This window comes from Crotalus tigris, unplaced genomic scaffold (assembly GCF_016545835.1).
Source record: "Crotalus tigris isolate CLP2741 ecotype Arizona unplaced genomic scaffold, ASM1654583v1 scf7180000017568.12009008, whole genome shotgun sequence".
NCBI classification, from domain to species: Eukaryota; Metazoa; Chordata; class Lepidosauria; order Squamata; family Viperidae; genus Crotalus; species Crotalus tigris.
The window spans coordinates 582177-603102 of NW_024096478.1; the positions used below are offsets into that span (position 1 = coordinate 582177).

The 20926-nt window shown below is 40.0% G+C and overlaps 1 protein-coding gene across 1 annotated transcript in view; it reads left to right on the top strand.

Moving 5' to 3' along the window:
• The window catches only part of LOC120311430, a 29877-nt gene that overhangs the window by 6410 nt on the left and 2541 nt on the right, over window positions 1-20926 (top strand). The window contains exon 4 of the mRNA XM_039350901.1: window positions 8764-8828. Within this exon, the coding sequence (XP_039206835.1) occupies window positions 8764-8828 (65 nt within the window). The remainder of the gene's footprint in view (window positions 1-8763; window positions 8829-20926) is intronic.

The following is a 20926-nucleotide window of genomic DNA, read 5'->3' on the forward strand; positions in this document are numbered from 1 at the left end:
ACTTCTTCAAACTCAGTGACCTCCAGATGTGTGGGACTACAATGATCTCTAACACCCCCCCCCCCAAGCTGCCATGGGGGATAATGAAAGCTGTTAGTCCATCACGTTTGATCTGATCCATCATCACTGAGGTTTAGAAGCAATCAGATAAACCTGAAATGGGGAGAAGGGCAGAAGGGGGGGGGGCAGAAATGCAGATGAGTCTTAGCAAAACAGTTTATCCAAGAATTGCAGTCCAATCTATGGCAACACCTTTGTCTGGGAAAACAAAATGTATTTGTTACTTTCACTCAGGCTCAAAGAATATTTTCAGACCACCTACAGTCTGGTATTTCCCCCATTTGTTTGAATCATGAGAAATAAAGAAATGGAAGGTCCCTTTATTTTGGTAAATGTTCCCAGGTAAAGGGATCTCTGTGCTATCAATCAAAAGATGTGGCATTGCTACTCTGTCTCTATATAACTGTATTTGGTAATAACAATATTTGGTAAATGTTAGTAGATATTTGGTATTAAAAATAAAAGATGGGACGGAAAAATGGAAGATAAAATTATTATTACATTGCCTCTAAAATTCCATAAATGAAGCAGGGTAATTGTCAATAAAAGCCTTGGATATATATTTCTATATATATTGCATTGTAAATTAGATCTAAGCTACCGTATATGATCCTGTTTAACTGAATTCATTGCAATTCTTTTCAGAATATTTTCTTTGCGGAACTCTTTCTTGCCCCAATAGGGAAAGGTGGTATCTATAATTTGTGGTGCCTTTCATCTCCGTAAAGAGCACTGGGATTTAGGGCAGCACAGCCCTCTATCTAGGAACACGGAACCTCCTGTCCAAGTCAAATTTTCGTCTTAGTATTGACACAGAAATGTGTCTCTCTTAAGTGCCGAGAAAATTCCCAGGAAATTGGGATATAATTAAATTTACATTCAGAGATGATATTTCAAGAAACAGTGGAAGAGAATTTCTGAAGACTTAACTTGTTGATATGTTCAGTAATCTAATAACATCTGAACGTTCCTGTAACCTTGTTAAATATTAATTGCAAGTGCCTCTCATTCACTTTAATTCAGGAAGTAAACACACTAGCTCTCTCAGGGGGAGTGCGGGCATACAAGAGTTAAAGATGATACTTAACCAGAATCAGGGAGACCAAAAACCCAGTTCCCTTTTGCCTTGCTATAGTCCAGTGGTGGCGAACCTATGGCACGGGTGCCAGAGATGGCACTCAGAGCCCTCTCTGTGGGCACACGTGCCGTCGCCCCAGTCCTAGGCCTTCAACTGGGTTTTATAAAACCTTTTCGCTTTAAGCCTCCGCCACCGTGTGCAAAAAAAAAAAAAAAGGTTCAATCAGTCAATTTCAACTTTTCGCGGGGAAAAAAAGATCTTGCAAAGTTGGAATTGATTGAACTTTTTAGTCCCACCCAATCTGCCGTTACCACCACGGCCACAGCCACCCAATGGTCCATGCCCACCCAATGGGCCACACCCACCCAGCACTCAAGGATGCATAAGTGGGTTTTGGGTTGCAGTTTGGGCACTCAATCTCTAAAAGGTTCGCCATCCCTGATAAAGTTGAATCCAAGCCGATTCCCCCCCCCCCAGTTTTGTGCCTAAAGGCCTTTGGCCTTATGCCCAGGGCCTCATGACCTGAGAGGCTGTATGCTATGAAGATATTTGAGCACTCTGAATCCAGGATCTGAGTAAATGTGGTCACAACGACATTTCTTCCCCTTCACATCTTATTTTCCATACTTTTTGTCTGTAAAGACTTCTTGTGGATCTGATGAAAGTCTAAGCAAAGTTGCTGGTCAATATGTGCCATGGATAAATTACAGCGATTATTGCATTGAATTATCTTCACCAATTCAATTCTGTATCAGGGAAATTCAGATTCTGAATGATTTAATTAAATCACCTGCTTATTGTTTTCTAACGATCCAGATTCACTATTTTCACATTTGTATCATAAAACGGGCAAATGGCCACTCAGTTACTGGGCGACATAGTCTGACCACAATCGATAACCAGAATGTGCGTGGGTAGCTTTATTGGGTGGAGCTGATGCCTTTCTGGATATTACTTTCATACCATTTGTAGCTAGCATCTCTCTTTCTACAGTCAGGAGAAGAAATTGTTTTCTTTAGCCCAGCACACGACAAGGAGCACAACCGAATGGTGATATTTAGCAGACAGTGATAGTTAGTTTAGAATATTTTCCAAGCTGACTTGTACTGGATCCAATGATTAAATCAATGCTTTACAGTTAAATAGACATTTCCTGGACAGGATTTCACGGTTCAGCAGATCAAATGTATCCTTTTTGATTTGAGTGAAAATAGAGTGCAGAGTATGGCTTCCAAAATAAATGATTTGCAGACAAAACCAGAGTCATCTTTATCTATAAACAGATATATCACCAGTTCATTCTAGTAAATCAGTAATTTTATTTTTACTCTATGGACTTGAGGAAAGCATCCTGATTTTTGAATGAGTAGTTGCCATCACACATTGCAACTGGTAAGATGAGATAGTGGCATTTTATTGCCTGATTATACTAATAATTAGTCTCAATGGTCCGGAAATTGGATTGGTGGCTTAGCCATTACAATCTACAGTTTAAACTGAGTCTATGATAACTATTTCTCATTCTGTTTTTTGACAGGTTACCTAGTTCTCACAACATACTGTGTTATTTCTTTTATTCAGCACTTCATTCTAAAGAATCAAAAGCCTTTCTCCAAGATAAATTCACAGCAAATTATTTTTGGCTGTTCAATAATCTAATAACATCTGAACGTTCCTGTAACCTTGTTAAATATTAATTGCAAGTGCCTCTCGTTCATTTTAATACAGGAAGTAAACACGAAGAGAGATTCAGAAGCATTATTTTTTTTCCATGAAGGAAAAGTTCGTAGTATTCTGGATTGTAGAATAAATTGAAAATGGCCCTTGAATATTCAAAACGATGTGGAAATACAAGTTACTATTTGATATATAAAAGATATTGAATAGAATCAGATGGAGCCTGGGAGCAGATTTTTTTCAGATTAACACATTTTATTAAAAGATAAAACGCTGATGCACTAAAACGTACCTCATCTGATGCATGGGGAACATAGTAACCCTTCTGCTAGCAGATAGCTATGATAATGCCTGTATGTTTGTATAAGTTAAGAAATGCAAAAGGGAAATGCTTCCTTCTCAGGAGACTTTCCACCTGAAAGTTCAGGAAAGAAAAAAACGAAACCAAACCTGAGTATACACTTTGTAATTTGTTTTAATTCACATCAATTTCATCTCTACTCCAAAACATTATTTTAAAAGGCTTACTGATAACATTAGAATTGCTTGAATTTCTAGAACAGAAAAGTAGATCACAAAGTAAATATCTCCTGCGAAGGAAAGACGTTTGAGAACAGTTATGCAAAAAAGGGAATAGCTTATTTAAAGAGCTATCATTTTCCTGCAGAGCCAGCTCTATCCGTGGGCAAAGTAAATGCATCTTAGGCAGTGGGTGCTAAAGAGCAGGACACTATACAGAATAATAGAGCTGGAAGGGAAATTGGAGGTCATCTAGTCCAACTCTGCTCAAGCAGGAGACCCATACCATTTCAGACAAGTGGCTATCCAGTCTCTTCATAAAAGCCTCCAGTGATGGAGCATTTACAATTTCTGAAGGCAAGCTGTTCCACTGGTTAATTGTTCTAACTGTCAGAGAATTTACATGAAAGCTGGGACATGACTGTTGAAGTAAAGACAAGGATAGAAAAAGCCCGAACAGCATTCTTCAAAAGGAAAAAGGTCTTCTGCAGTCACGACATAAGCCTAAGACTGAAAATCAGGCTTGTCAGATGCTATATTTTTCCTATCCTGCTCTATGGAGTAGAGAGTTGGTCTCTGACTGAAGAGACTAGAAGCATTTGAAATGTGGATTTACAGGTGGCTGTTACATATAAGCTGGGTTGACAAGATCTGAAATGAGGAGGTGATAAGCCGCCTGGGAAAGCCAAGGGAAATCATCAAAACAATTAAAAAACAAAAATTAGAATATTTCGGACATGTGATGTTACACCCAGAAAAATGCGGCATACTCCTTTTAATCCTCCAGGGAAAGATTGAAGGCAAACGAGGTCCAGGCAGAAGAAGAACATCATGGCTTCAAAATCTAAGGGATTGGTTTGGACAAAACTCAGCAGCACTTTTTCGTGCAGCTGCTGATAAAAACAGGATCGCCAACATGATTGCCAATGTCCGATAATGGATATGGCACAAGAAGAAGAAGAATTGTCAGAGAATTTCTCCTTAGTTCTAGGTGGCTTCTCTCTTTGATTAGTTTCCATCCATTGCTTCTTGTCTTGCCTTCTCGTGCTTTGGGAAATAGTTTGACACACACACCCCCGTCTTCTTTGTGGCAGTCCCTCAAATATTGGAACACTACTATCATGTCACCCATAGTCCTTCTTTTAGCAGAGAAGGTTAAGTAGTTGGATGGCCCACAGTGCTAACTCTTCAGCTTCTCAAGACTATCATATTGTATGGAGGACATAGTGCAATTACCTGAAGTGAAATAATAATCTAATAAAGGTGAATATTTGTAGATCAGGGTTGACATGAGTGGTGCTTTCTGGGCTTGCTTGTTTTCTTGCAGACATTTCATTGCCCAAACTAGATAACATCGTCAGTGCTAGATGATGGTACCTAGTTTGGGTAATGAAATGTCTGTAAGAAAACAAGCAAGCTCAGAGAGCACCAAGGACCTTTCAAATAGTAATCTGTTGCACCTTCATTAACTACCAATGAGATATTTGGGAAGGAAAACAGTTGTCTTGGCATTGCTTTCCTGAATCAGTTTTAGGTATGCAGCAGCTTCTTGGTAGTAACCCCATCAATGGAACTGCTTAAATTTATGAAGATCTTAAAATAAAACCTGAAAAAGAACAATATAGCAATATCCTTCTCCTTTCAGCATGATAGATAGTGCTATCTTAGCAGGCCACCTTCTCTTACCCCTTAAACTGGAAGGTTGAATCCCAGTTTAGCTCTTTGCCAACTTTGCAAATCAAAGGTGGGTAGAAGGCATAGGGTGCAGCATAGGATGTGACATTCCCTTCACAAAATATAAAAAAGGGCACCAAATGAAAATGTGCAAGAGAAGCTACAACATCTGGAGTTCCCATTTTCTGGCCTAATCTGCAGATCCATGATCTATGTCTTAAATGGAATTGGAAAAATTGGAATTGCTTTCTCATTTATTTGTGGTCATCTGCGAACCTAACATTTTTCTGGCATGAGGAGGTAACATATGTTTCAATTTCCCGAGCTTGGGTTAAAACTAGAGAGTGGTACAAATACTGTCATGTACGTAGATGAAACCTCTGATTTCTGCTCCTGCCTCATTAATACCTGGTACTTATATCCTCCATGAATTACTCATGTCTGATACTTTTTTGGGGGGGAGAAGTGGAGGTTGCATAGCCAAATCCAGCCCCATGTGAATTCCATTGACCCTTATCTAGCACCAATTTAGTTTTGACCATTAGTTGACTAAATTCTTGTCTATAGGTAACAATGAAACTCAAGTACTTTGGCCACCTAATGAGAAGGAAGGACTCACTGGAGAAGAGTCTAATGCTGGGAAAGATTGAGGGCAATAGAAGAAGGGGACGACAGAGAATGAGGTGGCTGGATGGAATCACTGAAGCAGTAGGAGTGAGCTTAAATGGACTCCAGAAGATGGTAGTGGACAGGAAGGCCTGGAGGAACGTTGTCCATGGGGTCATGATGGGTCAGACACAACTTCGCAACTAACAACAACAAAAGAAACTTTTCTGTGTTTTGAACTCAGTTAATGTTCCTGGTTATCTCTGCCTGACAGAGAGCTAGTGCCTTGAATCACACCTTGAAAGAAACTGGAAGTCAGTGTAGCTTACACAACATGGACAAACTGAGAGTCCAGGATTGTACATGCTGCCACATTCTGAACCAGCTGTAATTTCTTTATGGACTTCAAGGGAACTCCCATATAGAGCACATTGTAGTAATCCAGCTGAGAAGCTACCAGGTCATGAATGACTGTGAGCTAGGTTTCCCGATCCAGGAATGGACATAATGGGAACACACAAGATATATCTATGCAACTGCCCTCCTCCCCAAAAAGAGCTGATACCTAATCCTTGAGGACCCCAAGTTGCACACTAGCTCTCTCAGGGGGAGTACGGCCATACAAGAGTTAAAGATGATACTTAACCAGAATCAGGGAGACCAAAAACCCAGTTCCCTTTTGCCTTGCTATAGTCCAGTGGTGGCGAACCTATGGCACGGGTGCCAGAGACGGCACTCAGAACCCTCTCTGTGGGCACACGCGCCATCGCCCCAGTCCTAGGCCTTCAGCTGGGTTTTATAAAACCTTTTCGCTTTAGGCCTCCGCCGCCGTGTGCAAAAAAAAAAAAAAAGGTTCAATCAGTCAATTTCAACTTCTTGCGGGGGAAAAAAAGATCTTGCAAAGTTGGAATTGATTGATTGAACTTTTTAGTCCCACCCAGTCTGCCGTTACCACTGTGGCCACGCCCACCCAATGGGCCACACCTACCCAATGGGCCACACCTACCCAATGGGCCACACCCACCCGGCACTCGACGATGCATAAGTGGGTTTTGGGTTGCAGTTTGGGCACTCGGTCTCTAAAAGGTTCGCCATCACTGCTATAGTTGAATCCAAGCCGATTTCTCCCCCCCCCCAGTTTTGTGCCTAAAGGCCTTTGGCCTTATGCCCAGGGCCTCGTGACCTGAGAGGCTGTATGCTATGAAGATATTTGAGCACTCTGAATCCAGGAACTGAGTAAATGTGGTCACAATGACATTTCTTCCCCTTCATATCTTATTTTCCATACTTTTTGTCTGTAAAGACTTCTTGTGGATCTGATGAAAGTCTAAGCAAAGTTGCTGGTCAATACGTGCCATGGATAAATTACAGCAATTATTGCATTGAATTATCTTCACCAATTCAATTCTGTATCAGGGAAATTCAGATTCTGAATGATTTAATTAAATCACCTGCTTATTGTTTTCTAATGATCCAGATTCACTATTTTCACATTTGTATCATAAAACGGGCAAATGGCCACTCAGTTACTGGGCGACATAGTCTGACCACAATCGATAACCAGAATGTGTGTGGGTAGCTTTATTGGGTGGAGCTGATGCCTTTCTGGATATTACTTTCATATCATTTGTAGCTACCATCTCTCTTTCTACAGTCAGGAGAAGAAATTGTTTTCTTTAGCCCAGCACACGACAAGGAGCACAACCGAAAGGTGATATTTAGCAGACAGTGATAGTTAGTTTAGAATATTTTCCAAGCTGACTTGTACTGGATCCAATGATTAAATCAATGCTTTATAGTTAAATGGACATTTCCTGGACAGGATTTCACAGTTCAGCAGATCAAATGTATCCTTTTTGATTTGAGTGAAAATAGAGTGCAGAGTATGGCTTCCAAAATAAATGATTTGCAGACAAAACCAGAGTCATCTTTATCTATAAACAGATATATCACCAGTTCATTCTAGTAAATCAGTAATTTTATTTTTACTCTATGGACTTGAGGAAAGCATCCTGATTTTTGAATGAACAGTTGCCATCACACATTGCAACTGGTAAGATGAGGTAGTGGCATTTTATTGCCTGATTATACTAATAATTAGTCTCAATGGTCCGGAAATTGGATTGGTAGCTTAGCCATTACAATCTACAGTTTAAACTGAGTCTATGATAACTATTTCTCATTCTGTTTTTTGACAGGTTACCTAGTTCTTACAACATACTGTGTTATTTCTTTTATTCAGCACTTCATTCTAAAGAATCAAAAGCCTTTCTCCAAGATAAATTCACAGCAAATTATTTTTGGCTGCTTGCTATATGTCCTCTGAGTATGCATATAACTGTAACTTGACTAGAAGACAAATGATGCTCCTGCAATAAGTTCAGTTTTATTAATTAATTAATTTTATATTTCAGCTTTCTTAATATGGCTCAAGTGATGATCTTGTCATATTTTGTTGTCATAGCACCTCACCGGTGGAATAGGTTATGCCAGGAAAACATGATAATCTCAAAATCATTCAGTGAGCTCCTTAAGCAACTAGGATCTTAAATCTCTATTGCTTCCACTAGTTAGCTTGAACGTGGTGGAAACAAATACAGACTTAGAAAATGGCAGTCTGTTGGTACAGTAACTTCTATGCTAAAAAGAAAGTATACATAGTCCAGGGACAATATGTTATAGTATTCTTTGGGCAACATGGGACTTTCTATGGTAAATCCATCTTTCATTTCATTGTCTAAAGTAGATCAAACTGAGTTATATATGATCTGAAATTGATGCATACCAATTTAAATGATCCATGGACTGAATAGCGTTTTATAGAATAGGAAAGATACTTATTTGCCAAAACTTAATCTGGAACAAATCAGTTCTTTTCCTTGAATTCTTAAGTCTATGAATCCTATTGTAGGCAACTGACTTACTTTCACTAGGCTTTTAAAAAGGAGCAGAAAATAATTTTTTAAAACAAGAGGTAAAAAGTTGTATGTGTTATTGCCAAATGCTTTTCCCTTACATATTTCTGAATTGCCCACCCTTCTGTTGAATGCTTGAGACAACTTAACAATGAACCTACAAAATTAAGAAATGCAGCAGTTAAGAGAATTCATAAAAACTAGGTGAGCACATTCAATTTTTTTGTTTTTTAGAAAATGTGGCGGAGAAAAACCTGTTCGTCTTGCAGCACCATAAAAATAAGCATTTTCATTACAAGGTAAGCCTAGTTTAGCCCATGACAGCTGATGTGTTAATTTTCAAGATACCTTGAAACGCTTTGCTGCTTTTCTTGCAACTGACTAATATATCTGCCCCTCCTGAAATGAGAAACAGGAACCTTTTTTCAAATCAGGAGATAAATCTACTGGGGTGTTTCTGTTGACTGAAGTGCTTCCTCTTGTGGGACTCTTCAGCTGCTGATTTATGGCTGTAGCTGCAAAACTAGATACTAGGAATGTACAGTGTAGGAGTCTGCCAACTCTAATAGCTCCTTCCTGTGCTCACCTGGAACTAGCTCCTACTGGATCCAAGGTATTTACACTGTAGCTATGCACAAATATGCCTTATTCTCATTGCTTGAAGGTTATCCTAGGAATTACCTAGGCTAGACTCAGCTGATACCTTAGGAAACTTCCTGCCTGGGTCTACGGGTCATCTTTCAAGATCCTCAATCATTGTGGGGCTCTACTTATGGATTGCATAAGTAATTGGTAATTGTTTCCTTAGGTCTGAGGATTTCTGTTGTCCTAGCTAGCATTTCTGTTGTTTGTTTTTCAGTGCTCATTCCAGAGCGGAACAGAGTTTCATATTTTTCATGTATGTTTTATTATTTTACTATTTTTCTTCCATTTTCTAAAGCCCATCTTTGAGTTGAAAGTAACTTTCTAATCTGCTTGGAATGCAGCCCCTTCAGCTATTGGGCAGATCAGAAATAATATCATCATAGGATCAGGTCCAACAAGCCATTGATATCTTTTTTTCCCCTTCTCCTATGATTGCCATTGTTGTAGTTTTCTCTAGTATTTTGAGGAATCAGCAATAACTTTGATGTTTATGGTGAATGCTCAAAGCATAGCAAAGAGACAGAGAACAAAATGACTGTACTGTAAACAAATACATCCTGCATGTGCTAGTATTAAATGTGGAGGAGACGTTATTTAACTATTGCAACTGGGATCTAAGCAGACCAAAACAGCAAAGATGAGAATAGCGTATTGCCTTGGGTGAAAAGGATCGAGTCGTAAATGGCACTTCCATCTTCCTATGAAGATTTAGGGCAACCTCATTGATTACATTTTTCTGAAATAAATATATTTAAATCAGTGAGCGAAGGTGTAACTAACTTTGCATAGCAGCCATCTGTTAGAGGGATAGTGGTATAGAACAAGGGTAGGCAACCTTGGCTCTTTTATGACTCGTGGACTTCAATTCCCATAATTCCTGAGCCAGTCCACGAGTCATAAAAGAGCCAAGGTTGCCTACCCCTGGTATAGACTTTTATGTTTTTAAGGTGCTATACTGACATTTAAATAGCTACTTTAGCAATACCTAAGAGTTTTGGCCACTCGGAGGAATTTTTTTTTTTTTTTTTGCACGAAAGTATACATATGCAGAAAAATGCTTTTGGAAGTCTTTTAATTTCAGAAACGTATCCACAATAGAAAGCTGCTCTTTGAAAACAAGCTTTCAGAGCAGTGCATGATTATAGTATAGCTGTAGTGCATACCTTAGATCCTAGCTACTGTATCCTTTGCAAATATGATAGATCAGATAGTAGAAATACTGTAACTCACCTTTCTGTAATGACTGAAATATCCACACAGACAGAAACAACACAGTCAGGAGTTTGTATATTATGTTAAACTTGTGTTTAATAATCTACTTGATTAGAGAATGGAAATCTTTTTTTTCCATTAAGAATTGTTTAATATTTTAGCAGGTTTTTCTGCTAACTTTTGACTGCAAGATCCTAGAAAGAGATTTGTGAAATATTTTCCAGGTCACTGTGAATTTTCATAAGGCTTAGAGCTACTGTCTTAGAGTTACTGCTGTAGAGAAAGTAGTTGGACAAGCCTTTCCTCAAAAGCTGCTCATAGATTACAGCTACAGCATCTATTACAGTATAATTTCCATAATTTCCAACCATCTTAAGTCAGCCAGAAACTCAACACTTCTAACTCCTACAGTGTTAAAAATAAAATATACTAGGTGCTATTTATGGATGATATAAATATAAATGCTGAAATTTAAAAAAAAAATCAGTCTTATGGCTGAGAAGTTTTCTATTTCTCACTCCTAGTTTCTGGAAAGATGAGTCAGACAATTGCTTTTCAGAAACTGGCCTGATTCTACTTCTGAGCTTCAAATCCCAGTAAGCTTGATGTCTAGAAGTCATTGATAGTTCTTCCTCTAGAAAAAAAAGTATCCTTTTCTTTTAAAGAGAGCTAGCTGAAGTCTCCATACTGCAGGATGATGGTTCTGTAAATATAATATTCCAGGAGGGCATTTTGTCTAAGATTCCCTGGTTCCTATAGATTAAGAAATGTAGAAGTGGAATCTATATCACTACAAACCAAGTTCTGAAAAGAACTCAGTACATTTTAGGTTAGAATTTATCCTTTAGGCTTTTATCAGAAATATTCGTCTGTGGTATACAATTAGCCAAGAGGATACAGAGAAGTCCAAAAATACTGAAAGCTTTTTTTAAAAAATCATTAAAAACAGTTTTAATCTTTCCTTTCCGTCTGTTTTAGATTCAACATTGTAAAATAAAGCTAAAAGTAAAAATAGGAAACAACAGGCGTTTTATTTCTAAGTAAATAGATTAGGACTGGGCAATAAAACTGCAATTCAGATAATATTTCTTTGGAAGTTAGTTCCACAAAAAATTGGCAACCTGGGGACCAACATTATCCTAGAAACTAGAATACAATTAAGTCTGCAATTAGAAAACTAACATTAAAACATTATTCTGCATGGATGTGTTTTACATAGCATGGCTTTCCCATGCTCTGAAACTGTGAAATAAAAAGAATTATATAGCTGGGAGGGATAATTTCAGTTATCATTCCAGCTTCCTAATTAATGCAGGAATTCAAATTAAAATATCTTCAGCATATATCTACACCCCCCCCCCTCTTTATCTGAAGTTAGGATTTTAAAGTGGGCCTTGCCTCTTAATGTTGCCATATCAAGGGCTTCTGGTCAGGGTCCCAACAAGGGTGATGGATTCAATATTTCATTCCATTGTATTTCTGACTGATGTATTGTGACATCATTTCAATCTCTAGGTTTAAGTGTCTTACCCAATGCTTTGCTCTTGATTTTTCAGTTTTTTGTTTCAGAATTTCAGGGACATTAAACAGGCTCAGTCCTCACTGGCCATTTTGGGGAAAGTTCCTCCCATTTAATCTACACTTGATATTTTTGTTAGTTTCCTTGACAATTTTTATTGATGCAGGCAATGCCAATAGAAGTCAAAGCCAGATATAATAATCGTTATGTTCAAATGGCCATAACTGGATTGTAGGCAGGTTTACTAAAAAAAAAACCAAAACAAAAAAAACCAGACAGACACGGATTTCAACCGGATTTAACCCGTCCAAGGGAAAAATGCAAAACCCATCATGAACACATTCCATGTAACAGATGAGTTTACTTCTGAATATTAAATGGGACTGTAAGAATAAAATCTTATCGCCGGGTTAGTTGTCCTGCACCTAGTTTGGAGCTGACCCGCCACTGGGACTTTACTCTCCTTACAGTCCCGTTTATTCAGCCGTTGCCTGGAGAAGCAGGAATTGGGATCAGCGCCCACCACTTTCCCGGAAAGTCATCTTTATCTCTTTACACGGAGTAAACTCCCTTCAACTCAGCAGGGCCCCCCTCCTTGTCAGTATCGTGCTTGCTCCCGAAGCAGGAGTTGCTCAGGAGAGGCTTACTCACAAGTAAAGCCAACGTAAAAAGCAAAACCAGTGTAAAGCCATTCCCAGCTAAAGGGTGCGAAAGAGCTGCGGCTCTGCCATACGGCTTAAGCGTGCGTTCCGAGGATGCAGGAGCAAGGGGAGAGCGGGTCGCTCCCCTTCCTAACTAGATCTTTGGATCCCCTTCTCGACCTGTCAACCGGTCCAGGGAGGAGCCCAGCGTGGGCGCCGGGGGTGCCTTCGCCGTCCCGCCTCCCCCCTCCAGCCTAGCCGGCTTGAGCGCTGCTGCTGTTGCTGCTGCTGCAGCTTTAAGGGACTGCAGCCATCCGTCTGGCAGACGCCGGCGAGCCTCACAAAAGAACAGGATGTTGTTGATTTGTAACCAAACCACAGAGAGGAAATGAGTGTCAATTTCCTCTAAACATCCCAACCGTCTGCCTCCTTCGCTTCCGCCTCTGCCACCCCCGCAGCCCTGGAGCGTCTGCGCCTGCGCCGGGTTCAACCTAGGGAATTTCGCTGAGCCTGTGGCTTTCTGCGCCTCGGCTGCGGTGTGCGCGGCGCTACTTGCTTCTCTTGTCGCTGTTTGAACCCCAAGTCCGGATCCATTTCTCTCTCCCACCCCCCGCTCCTGTTTCATGTGCTGTTTGCTGGGCTGGGAGTGTGGACCGTTTTACATTTTGTAAGGAAAGTGGTAGCACTTTTTCCAGACTACTGTAAAATAAGACATTTTATTAAAAAGCATAAACTCATGAGATCTGGTAGTTGGAAAAGCTGCTTCCAGACTCTTGATTTTGGGCTATCGTAGTTTAAGATGATTGTCCCCGTCACAACGCACTGGGGGATGGAGGCAGAGGGCGGATGGAAGTCGTTCGCTGTGTGAGTTTCTCTCTGCAGAGAGGGAAGGAATCCATTAGCTTTAATCCATTTTGTAGCTGAGATCTCACAGAATAACAGAGTTGGTCCTGCAGGAAATCCCTGAAATCCAACGTATCTTTCCAATAATTCAGTTAGGGGACCCTCTTCAGTGCCACTTTCTCACTAGTGTGCCAGGGCTGATATATCAAGAGATGAAGTTTTGGCCCTCTTTTATTTTTAAAGCAGCAGCCTTGATTAATTTACAACCACAAAATGAAAGATTCAGTTTTTTCACTTACAATGTGCCCTCCCCTTGATTCCATGGATCTAAACATAATCGGTTTGGATTTATCATAATGTACCAGAGAATACCAGTATTTGAGGAGTGCTTCGGTGCGCTCTCATCTTCGTTGTTTTCTTGCAGACGTTTCAGTATCCAAACTAGGTAACATCATCAGTGCTAGTATTAATACTAAGGTATTTGAGTAATTATTGAATAATTTGAGATTAACAAATTAATAATTAAAATTAGCAGATTAACAAAAACAAACCTAATACCGCAATATCCCCACCAATTTTGTGTGGGAAATGAAAATAAGTCCTGTTTATGCTATTAGGAAGAAGCCTGTAGAACAGATTGGGAATATGGCTGATTTATTTCTGACAAAAAGCATAGAAAATAACTTCTGGTGCCTGTTGATAAATGGGGAAGGAAAATCTGCCACATAAAGCCAGGGAACAAGATAACTGCCAAGACAAGGGAAAAAAAATCTAAAAAATAAAATATTTAGAGGAATTGGATATTTAATCTATTATTGGACTCAGTCTTGACCATAGGATTTAATACCAATGGATTCTTGAGAAAGCATTTGCAGTGATTAGTGCCGAATGCAACTGACTGATTTTGTTGCTTGCCGGAATTTGAGTGATTTATGTATATATTATGATTGTTTTGAATAAAAAGATGGCAAATACCAAATATGATCTTACTGTCCTCCAGATGGACAACAGATGTCCTTGTTATGCAGTTCAAATAAGTTAAGCCAGAGAGGAATGAAGACTATTATGAAAAGCCCTTTCTATTCACTTGCCCACATAGAGGTATACAAGCCTTGCTGATAGCAATAACAATAGCACTTGGACTTATATATATCTTCATAGTGCTTTTCAGCCCTAAGTGGTTTACAGAGTCAGCATATTGCCCCCAACAATCTGGGTCCTCATTTTACCGACTTCGGAAGGATGGAAGGCAGAGTCCACCTGGAGCTGGTCAGGATTGAGCTCCTGGCAGTTGGCAGAATTAGCTTTTTTTGATAATGTTGGCTGCCATAAAAGCATATTTAAATTGCTGCATGGAAGACAGTCTGCTGTCCAGTCCCATAGCATATTTACTCAAAATCAAGGCATACACAACTACATATATTTTGCTAGAAATAAGTCCCATTGAATGCAATAGGACTTCTGAATAAATAGGCGTAGGGTTGCCTGTAAGTTCTTTTATGTCTGCAAAGTGTATTCTGGGATTATAGGTGTGGGGTACAAATAACGTCTCCTTCAAGCCTTGACTGGGTTACTTCAGGGATAAGTCTCTATAGTTTTCCTGGCAACAGTATGGGAGTACTTTGCCATTGATTTCTTCCAGGTTTTCAAAATCCCAGGCGAGTCTCCAATTCTGGCATTTTCTGATGTTACTCTATCCAAGTAATTACCAAGCCTGGCCCTGCTTGTATTTTGGAGATATTTCCTAAATTTGAAGAAGGGATTGCAGGTTTGATTTTTCAGCCTAACAGTGATGCTGAACCAAAGGCAGGAAATCGAATTGCAACATAGGATTAAAGGGTGACAATCTGTTAATTGGTTATGGATGTATCCCTGTAATAGTTGGATACCTCCTTTCTCAGAATAACTGATTATGCAACTCCAAGATAATTTCCATACTTACCTTGATTTATTCAGTCACTGAGATTGGCATTTTTAAACACACACACACAAACACACACAACCAAATTAGGGAGCCTAATTTGTCAAAATTATCTCCCCCCCCCCACACTTAAAATGGTTTCTATTTCTTTTACTTGCAGATAACATCTTAACAACAGATTTGGCAAGTCTTTAAAATTATAAGGTCTGGATGTGGTTGTTAGGACATTTTCAACCCTTCCCTTTGAAAGAGAGTATCTTTTCCTTTATCTCTGTGTTTTGATCCAAAACTGATATAGGAGATTGCAGTGTTTCATATTGCAAATCCAAGCAGATGCAAGGGCTATAATTCATAAAATATGCTTAGGAACTTAAGGCAGCAATTCTATTCCTTCTGATACTGGGAGCAAATTCATGTAGACCCAATAGGATTTACTTTTGAGTAGATATAGCTCCATAATGCAAACTGGAAACAGATTTATTCCTACTCTAGTTTCTTTTGTCATGGAGGTAGCATGGTTTTTTTTATATGCAACAAAGGTAGGGATTGTATAATCTTCCAGATATTGCTGAACTACAACGTTTATAATCCCACTGAGCATGGCAAATAGTGAGATATGCTGGGAACTATAGATCAACACCATTAGGAGGATCCTTCTTCTGATATTCAAAGGATTCCCAGGAAAGATCTCATGCACAATCAAGGGTTACTTCTTTAGGCGCCTTCAAACATAACATATGCAAACTATTTTAGGCATTGTTCTCACAAAATACTAATCAGGATATAAACTGAGATTTAGAGAACATGTTTGGGTTTACATGATTTATTGATTGCTATTCAAAAGGTTACCCACACATTGAAATTGGACACTGGGGATTAAACTGAGCTTGAGATCTTCAGTGTCAGCTTTTCTTTTTAGTGGAAGACTACAGGTTTTCCTTTTTGGGGACCACAATTGGAACCTCTACTTGATCGTTAAATGAAGCCATCACTAAGTGAAACTGTGACTGTGCTTAGAATCTTAGTTCAGCTTTTCTTTGCTTTACAGACCTGGCCAAGATTGTAAATGCAAGGATTGGTTGCAGCATTACTTTTTCATCACCATTAAACAAGGCAGTAGCTAAGTGAAGACTATCTGTACTCAAGTTACCTGAAGTCCAACATGGTATAAATAAGAAGCATATTTAGCATGCCAGCCTTTGTTTCTGAGGTCACACTTGTATACATTATTCAAGTCACAGCAGCAATAAGCGTTTTCTAAATAAGGGTTTAAGGTATTTAATTTCAGAATGCCAGACTATGATGGAGAGACAGCAAAATGCTTGCAGAGTAAATGTATCAAGTATCCTGCCATGGCTTGGTATTGCAACATAGGTATTTGTTGGTTTGCAAAAATAGCATGTAAAATGTTTAAGAAGAAGAATATTCAACCAGCATTTCATGTTCAGTTAAGCAAGGAGTATTTTACTTTATTTTAACTAAACATAAGGTCATTTAGAATAAAGAAATTGAAACACTGACCTAAAACTGTCATTTGGTCAGTAAGGTTTAACTGTGAAAAGGCATCAAATATGGATTGCTGACTCTGTCCCCAAAGAAACCTAAATGACGTTTAGGGTATATGGCTCAAATGTGCCACTTTTGGTAATATTCTTGATTGCTTCAGATATTCTGTATCACTGAAAATCATGGAATAGCTTTAGGTGTTCCTAACATCAAAGCAATAAAACCAGAAGGAGAAAAAGGAAATCCCACCACTGGCTAGGGCTAGGCCATTAGAAAAAAGGAACTCTCCTGAAGCTATAGGACTGCTACTAACTATTGCCTATAGTTGTATAGCCATAATCTATAGTGGCATGGTAACGTTTTTGCTGAGTGCAAAGGATGATCTGATTGTAGATATTTTGTAAAGCAACTGTTTAGGGTGGAAGCTTGCAATGATTTGCAGAGAACACTGAGCTAGGGAAAAGCATCTATAGTCCCTTGTTTGAACCTGGAAATCTAAGCAGGGAAAGATCTAGGTCAGGGCTTTTCAACCATTGGTACAGGTACCACCTGTGGTACATTGGCACCTGGCAGGTGATACGCGAACATCCTAGAAAAGTGGTAGCGGGGGAGGGGAATGAGCTGAACCAGTGGCAGCACCGTACAAGCCTGAGCGAGAGATGGCTGGAGCTTGCAGGGCTGTCAGGCCTCAGCGCTATCGCCTGGATCAGCGTTTATTTGGGGGTGTCAGGGCTCAGAGGAAATGCCAGGATCAGTGCCAGGCTCCAGCTGGAGCTCGGCGCTGATCCTGGCGCTTCTGCTAAGCCCAGAAGAAGTGCCAATCAGCATCTCCAGGGTTTTGTGATATACATTCAGATGCTTGGCAACTGATTCATATTTATGATGGTCACAGTGTCCCAGAGTCATGTGAAGTGACCAAAACCTGCTGCAACCACCCAGTAGACAGGGGGAATAAAAACCAAACACCCCCCACTCCACCCCTGCTGCCAATCCTCAACAGAAATACTCACAACAATGAAAACCTCGGACAGGAGGAAGAGCGCCACCAGATGGGCAGGCAGGTGTCTTGCTTGGCTGTGCCTTGGGGGGCACTTTTTTCAGTGCCATTGTAACTTCGAACAGTCACTAAGCAAACTGTTGTAAGTCGAGGACTACCTGTACTTTATCACTTTTTTCTTTTTTGGGGGGGGGTCATCAAGTTTTTGACACCTTGCTAGGCAACTGGTGGTACTCAGATGTTGTCATATCCTAAAAGTGGTACAGTGGGTGAAAAAGTTGAAAAGCCCTGGTCTAGATGGAAGACATCAGAAAATACTAGGGCAATATACTAGAACAGAGGCCCCCAACCTTTTGGGCATCAGGGACTGGTTCTGTAGAGAAACACTTTTCCGCAGACCAGAGAGAACATGGTTTCATGTGCTACCTGCATCCCATGGATGGGGCTTTGCTTGTTTATGCGGCCCGGTTGTTGGCTTGCTGTGGCCCGGTGCTGGTCCATGGACCAGGGGTTGGGGACCCCTGTACTAGAAGCTACAAAGTGCAATAAACGTCATGGATGAAGATCATAGAAACTCCCTTGCACAAACTTATCCAAAAATGATATGACCATGTGCATGGAATCACCAGGAATTGAGCTCAACTTGAAAGATTTACTTTTGAAAGGCCTACTTTACATTGGTCACATTTTTTCGTTTCTTTCTCGTCTCAAAATAAGAATAAGAGAATTTTCAGAGCTGCAAATAGGAGGTTGGGCCCATTCCTGGTCAGCAAGAGAAGAGGAGGGTGAATTTTCTCCCTGAGGTCTTCCCCAGTTCCAAGTTCCAAATCACCAGAAGGCTGTTTGAGATGCATGAATCCCAGGTGACAGTTTTTGCACTTGAGCATTCCTGTCCTGTTTGTTGGAAAAGGGCCCTCCTTGTGGGAATTCAATACCTAGAGAGAGAAAAATGGTCCTGCAGGTTCCCTTTTGTTTCTTCCTCCCCCTCTATTTCTTAATCACTTCTTTGGTTTCATTTAAGTTATCAAATAACAGCATCTCCCAGGTCTTGCCTTCACCAGGAATGAGTATATTCACACCAGAACCTCCTCTTGCCTCACTAGGAAAGGGGGGGGGGAGGAAACTGCATCTTATCACAGCTGTTTCTAGCAGCTGTGCTTTAGGCAGGGGGTGTTAATTGATAATTTATGTCTTTCCTGTCACAAAGTGTTATTTTGAGGTATTAGCAGCTTCTGCTAACACCCGGTCCTTGGATAAAAGCAATAAAATTAAAGGGTGAAGGGGTGTGTGTGTGTCCAAGTGCCCTTTTTAAAGAAAAATACATTTGTTCTAATTTTTTTTTGGGGGGGGGGAAGTGGGAACTTCATTTTATAAAAATATATCTTCATTTGTTCATTTGAAGCTAGTCAAGAGAAAAGAAGGACTAGGGGGTTACTTGATAGCAGTATTGCAGTATTTGAGAGGCTGCCACAAAGAAGAAGAGGGGGTCAACTTATTTTCCAAAGCACCAGTAGGCAAGACAAGAAACAATGGATGGAAACTAATCAAGGAGAGAAGCAACCTGGAATTAAGGAGAAACTTCCTAACAGTGAGGACAATTAACCAATGGAACAGCTTGCCTTCAGAAGTTGTGGGTGCTTCATCACTCGAGGTTTTTAAGAAAAGACTAGACAGTCACTTGTCTGAAATGGTATAGGGCAGGGGTAGGCAACCTTGGCTCTTTTATGATTCGTGGACTTCGTGGACCCATGCTGGCTCAGGAATTCTGGGAGTTGAAGTCCATGAGTCATAAAAAAACCAAGGTTGCCTACCCCTGGATAGAGTCTCCTGCTTGAGTAGGAGGTTGGACTAGAAATCTTTCAAGGTCCCTTCCAGCTCTATTCCTTATGAGCAGCAGGTGTCTGTCTGTGTCTGTGTGCATACATGTCCACGCTTTTATTTAGTTGGTGTTCAGTTGGAAAACAGGAGTGAGAAGCTTACTTGTATATACTAATGAGTAGAAAAGGTGCTATTTTGGTCCTTCTGTGGCACATTGCATCCTCATTCAATGAACTCAAGCATCTGTAGCAGAAAAGTCTATGCAGGAAAAGTAATTCAATATGATTGCTTCACAGAGGCGTACGCTCTAGGCCCATTAGGAAAATAAAAAGAGACAAGGTAAGCGGAAATTAAACAGACTAAGGGAGAGAATGGGGAGAGGAAAGCAAGTTCAGGTAGGATTACTGGAAATGATTTTTTACAATCAAATGTTATTGCTTTTCTCCAGACTGTAGGCTGTAGAGGTAAAGCCGCATATCTAAATCTCTCATACCAGAAATTCATTTATCTAGGAAATGAACATATCAAGGCAAAAGAATCAGCCCCCCTTTCTACTTGGCCTGCCATTTTGTGTATGTGTTATGGTTCAAGAGCCCATATGCATGTGGACTGCAGACCATTCTTTCCTGATTTAATAATTTACTACAATCCATTAAGTTACATCACTTAATTCTGCTGACCATAGAAATTCGGATCCAGGTATATGCAAGAATGAATACCTTAGCATAGGTAGTCCTTGACTTATGACCACAATTGAGCCCAGAATTTATGTTGCTAAGTGAGACATTTGCTAAGTGAGTTTTGCCCCATTTTATGATTTTTCTTGCACATTTGTTAGGGGAATCTCTACAGTTGTTAAGTTAGTAACACCGTTGTGAAGTGAATCTGGCTTCCCCATTGACTTTGCTTGTCAGAAGATTGCAAAAGGTGACCACGTGATCCTGGGACACCGCAACCGTCATAAATATGAACCAGCTGTTGAGCATCCAAATGTAAATCATGTGAACATGAGGCTTATAAGTGTGAAAAATGTTCATAAGTCACTTTTTTCAGTGTCATTGTGACTTCAAATGGTCACTAAATGAACTGTTGTAAGTTTAGGATTACTTGTACTTTTTGTTGTTGTTAATTGCGAAGTCGTGTCCGACCCATCGCGACCCCATAGACAACGTTCCTCCAGGTCTTCCTGTCCTCTACCATTTTCTGGAGTCCATTTAAGCTCACGCCTACTGCTTCAGTGACTCCTGTACTTTAAGCTTGCTTAAAGCTTACCTCTGTCTCTTTCTTTGTTGGGA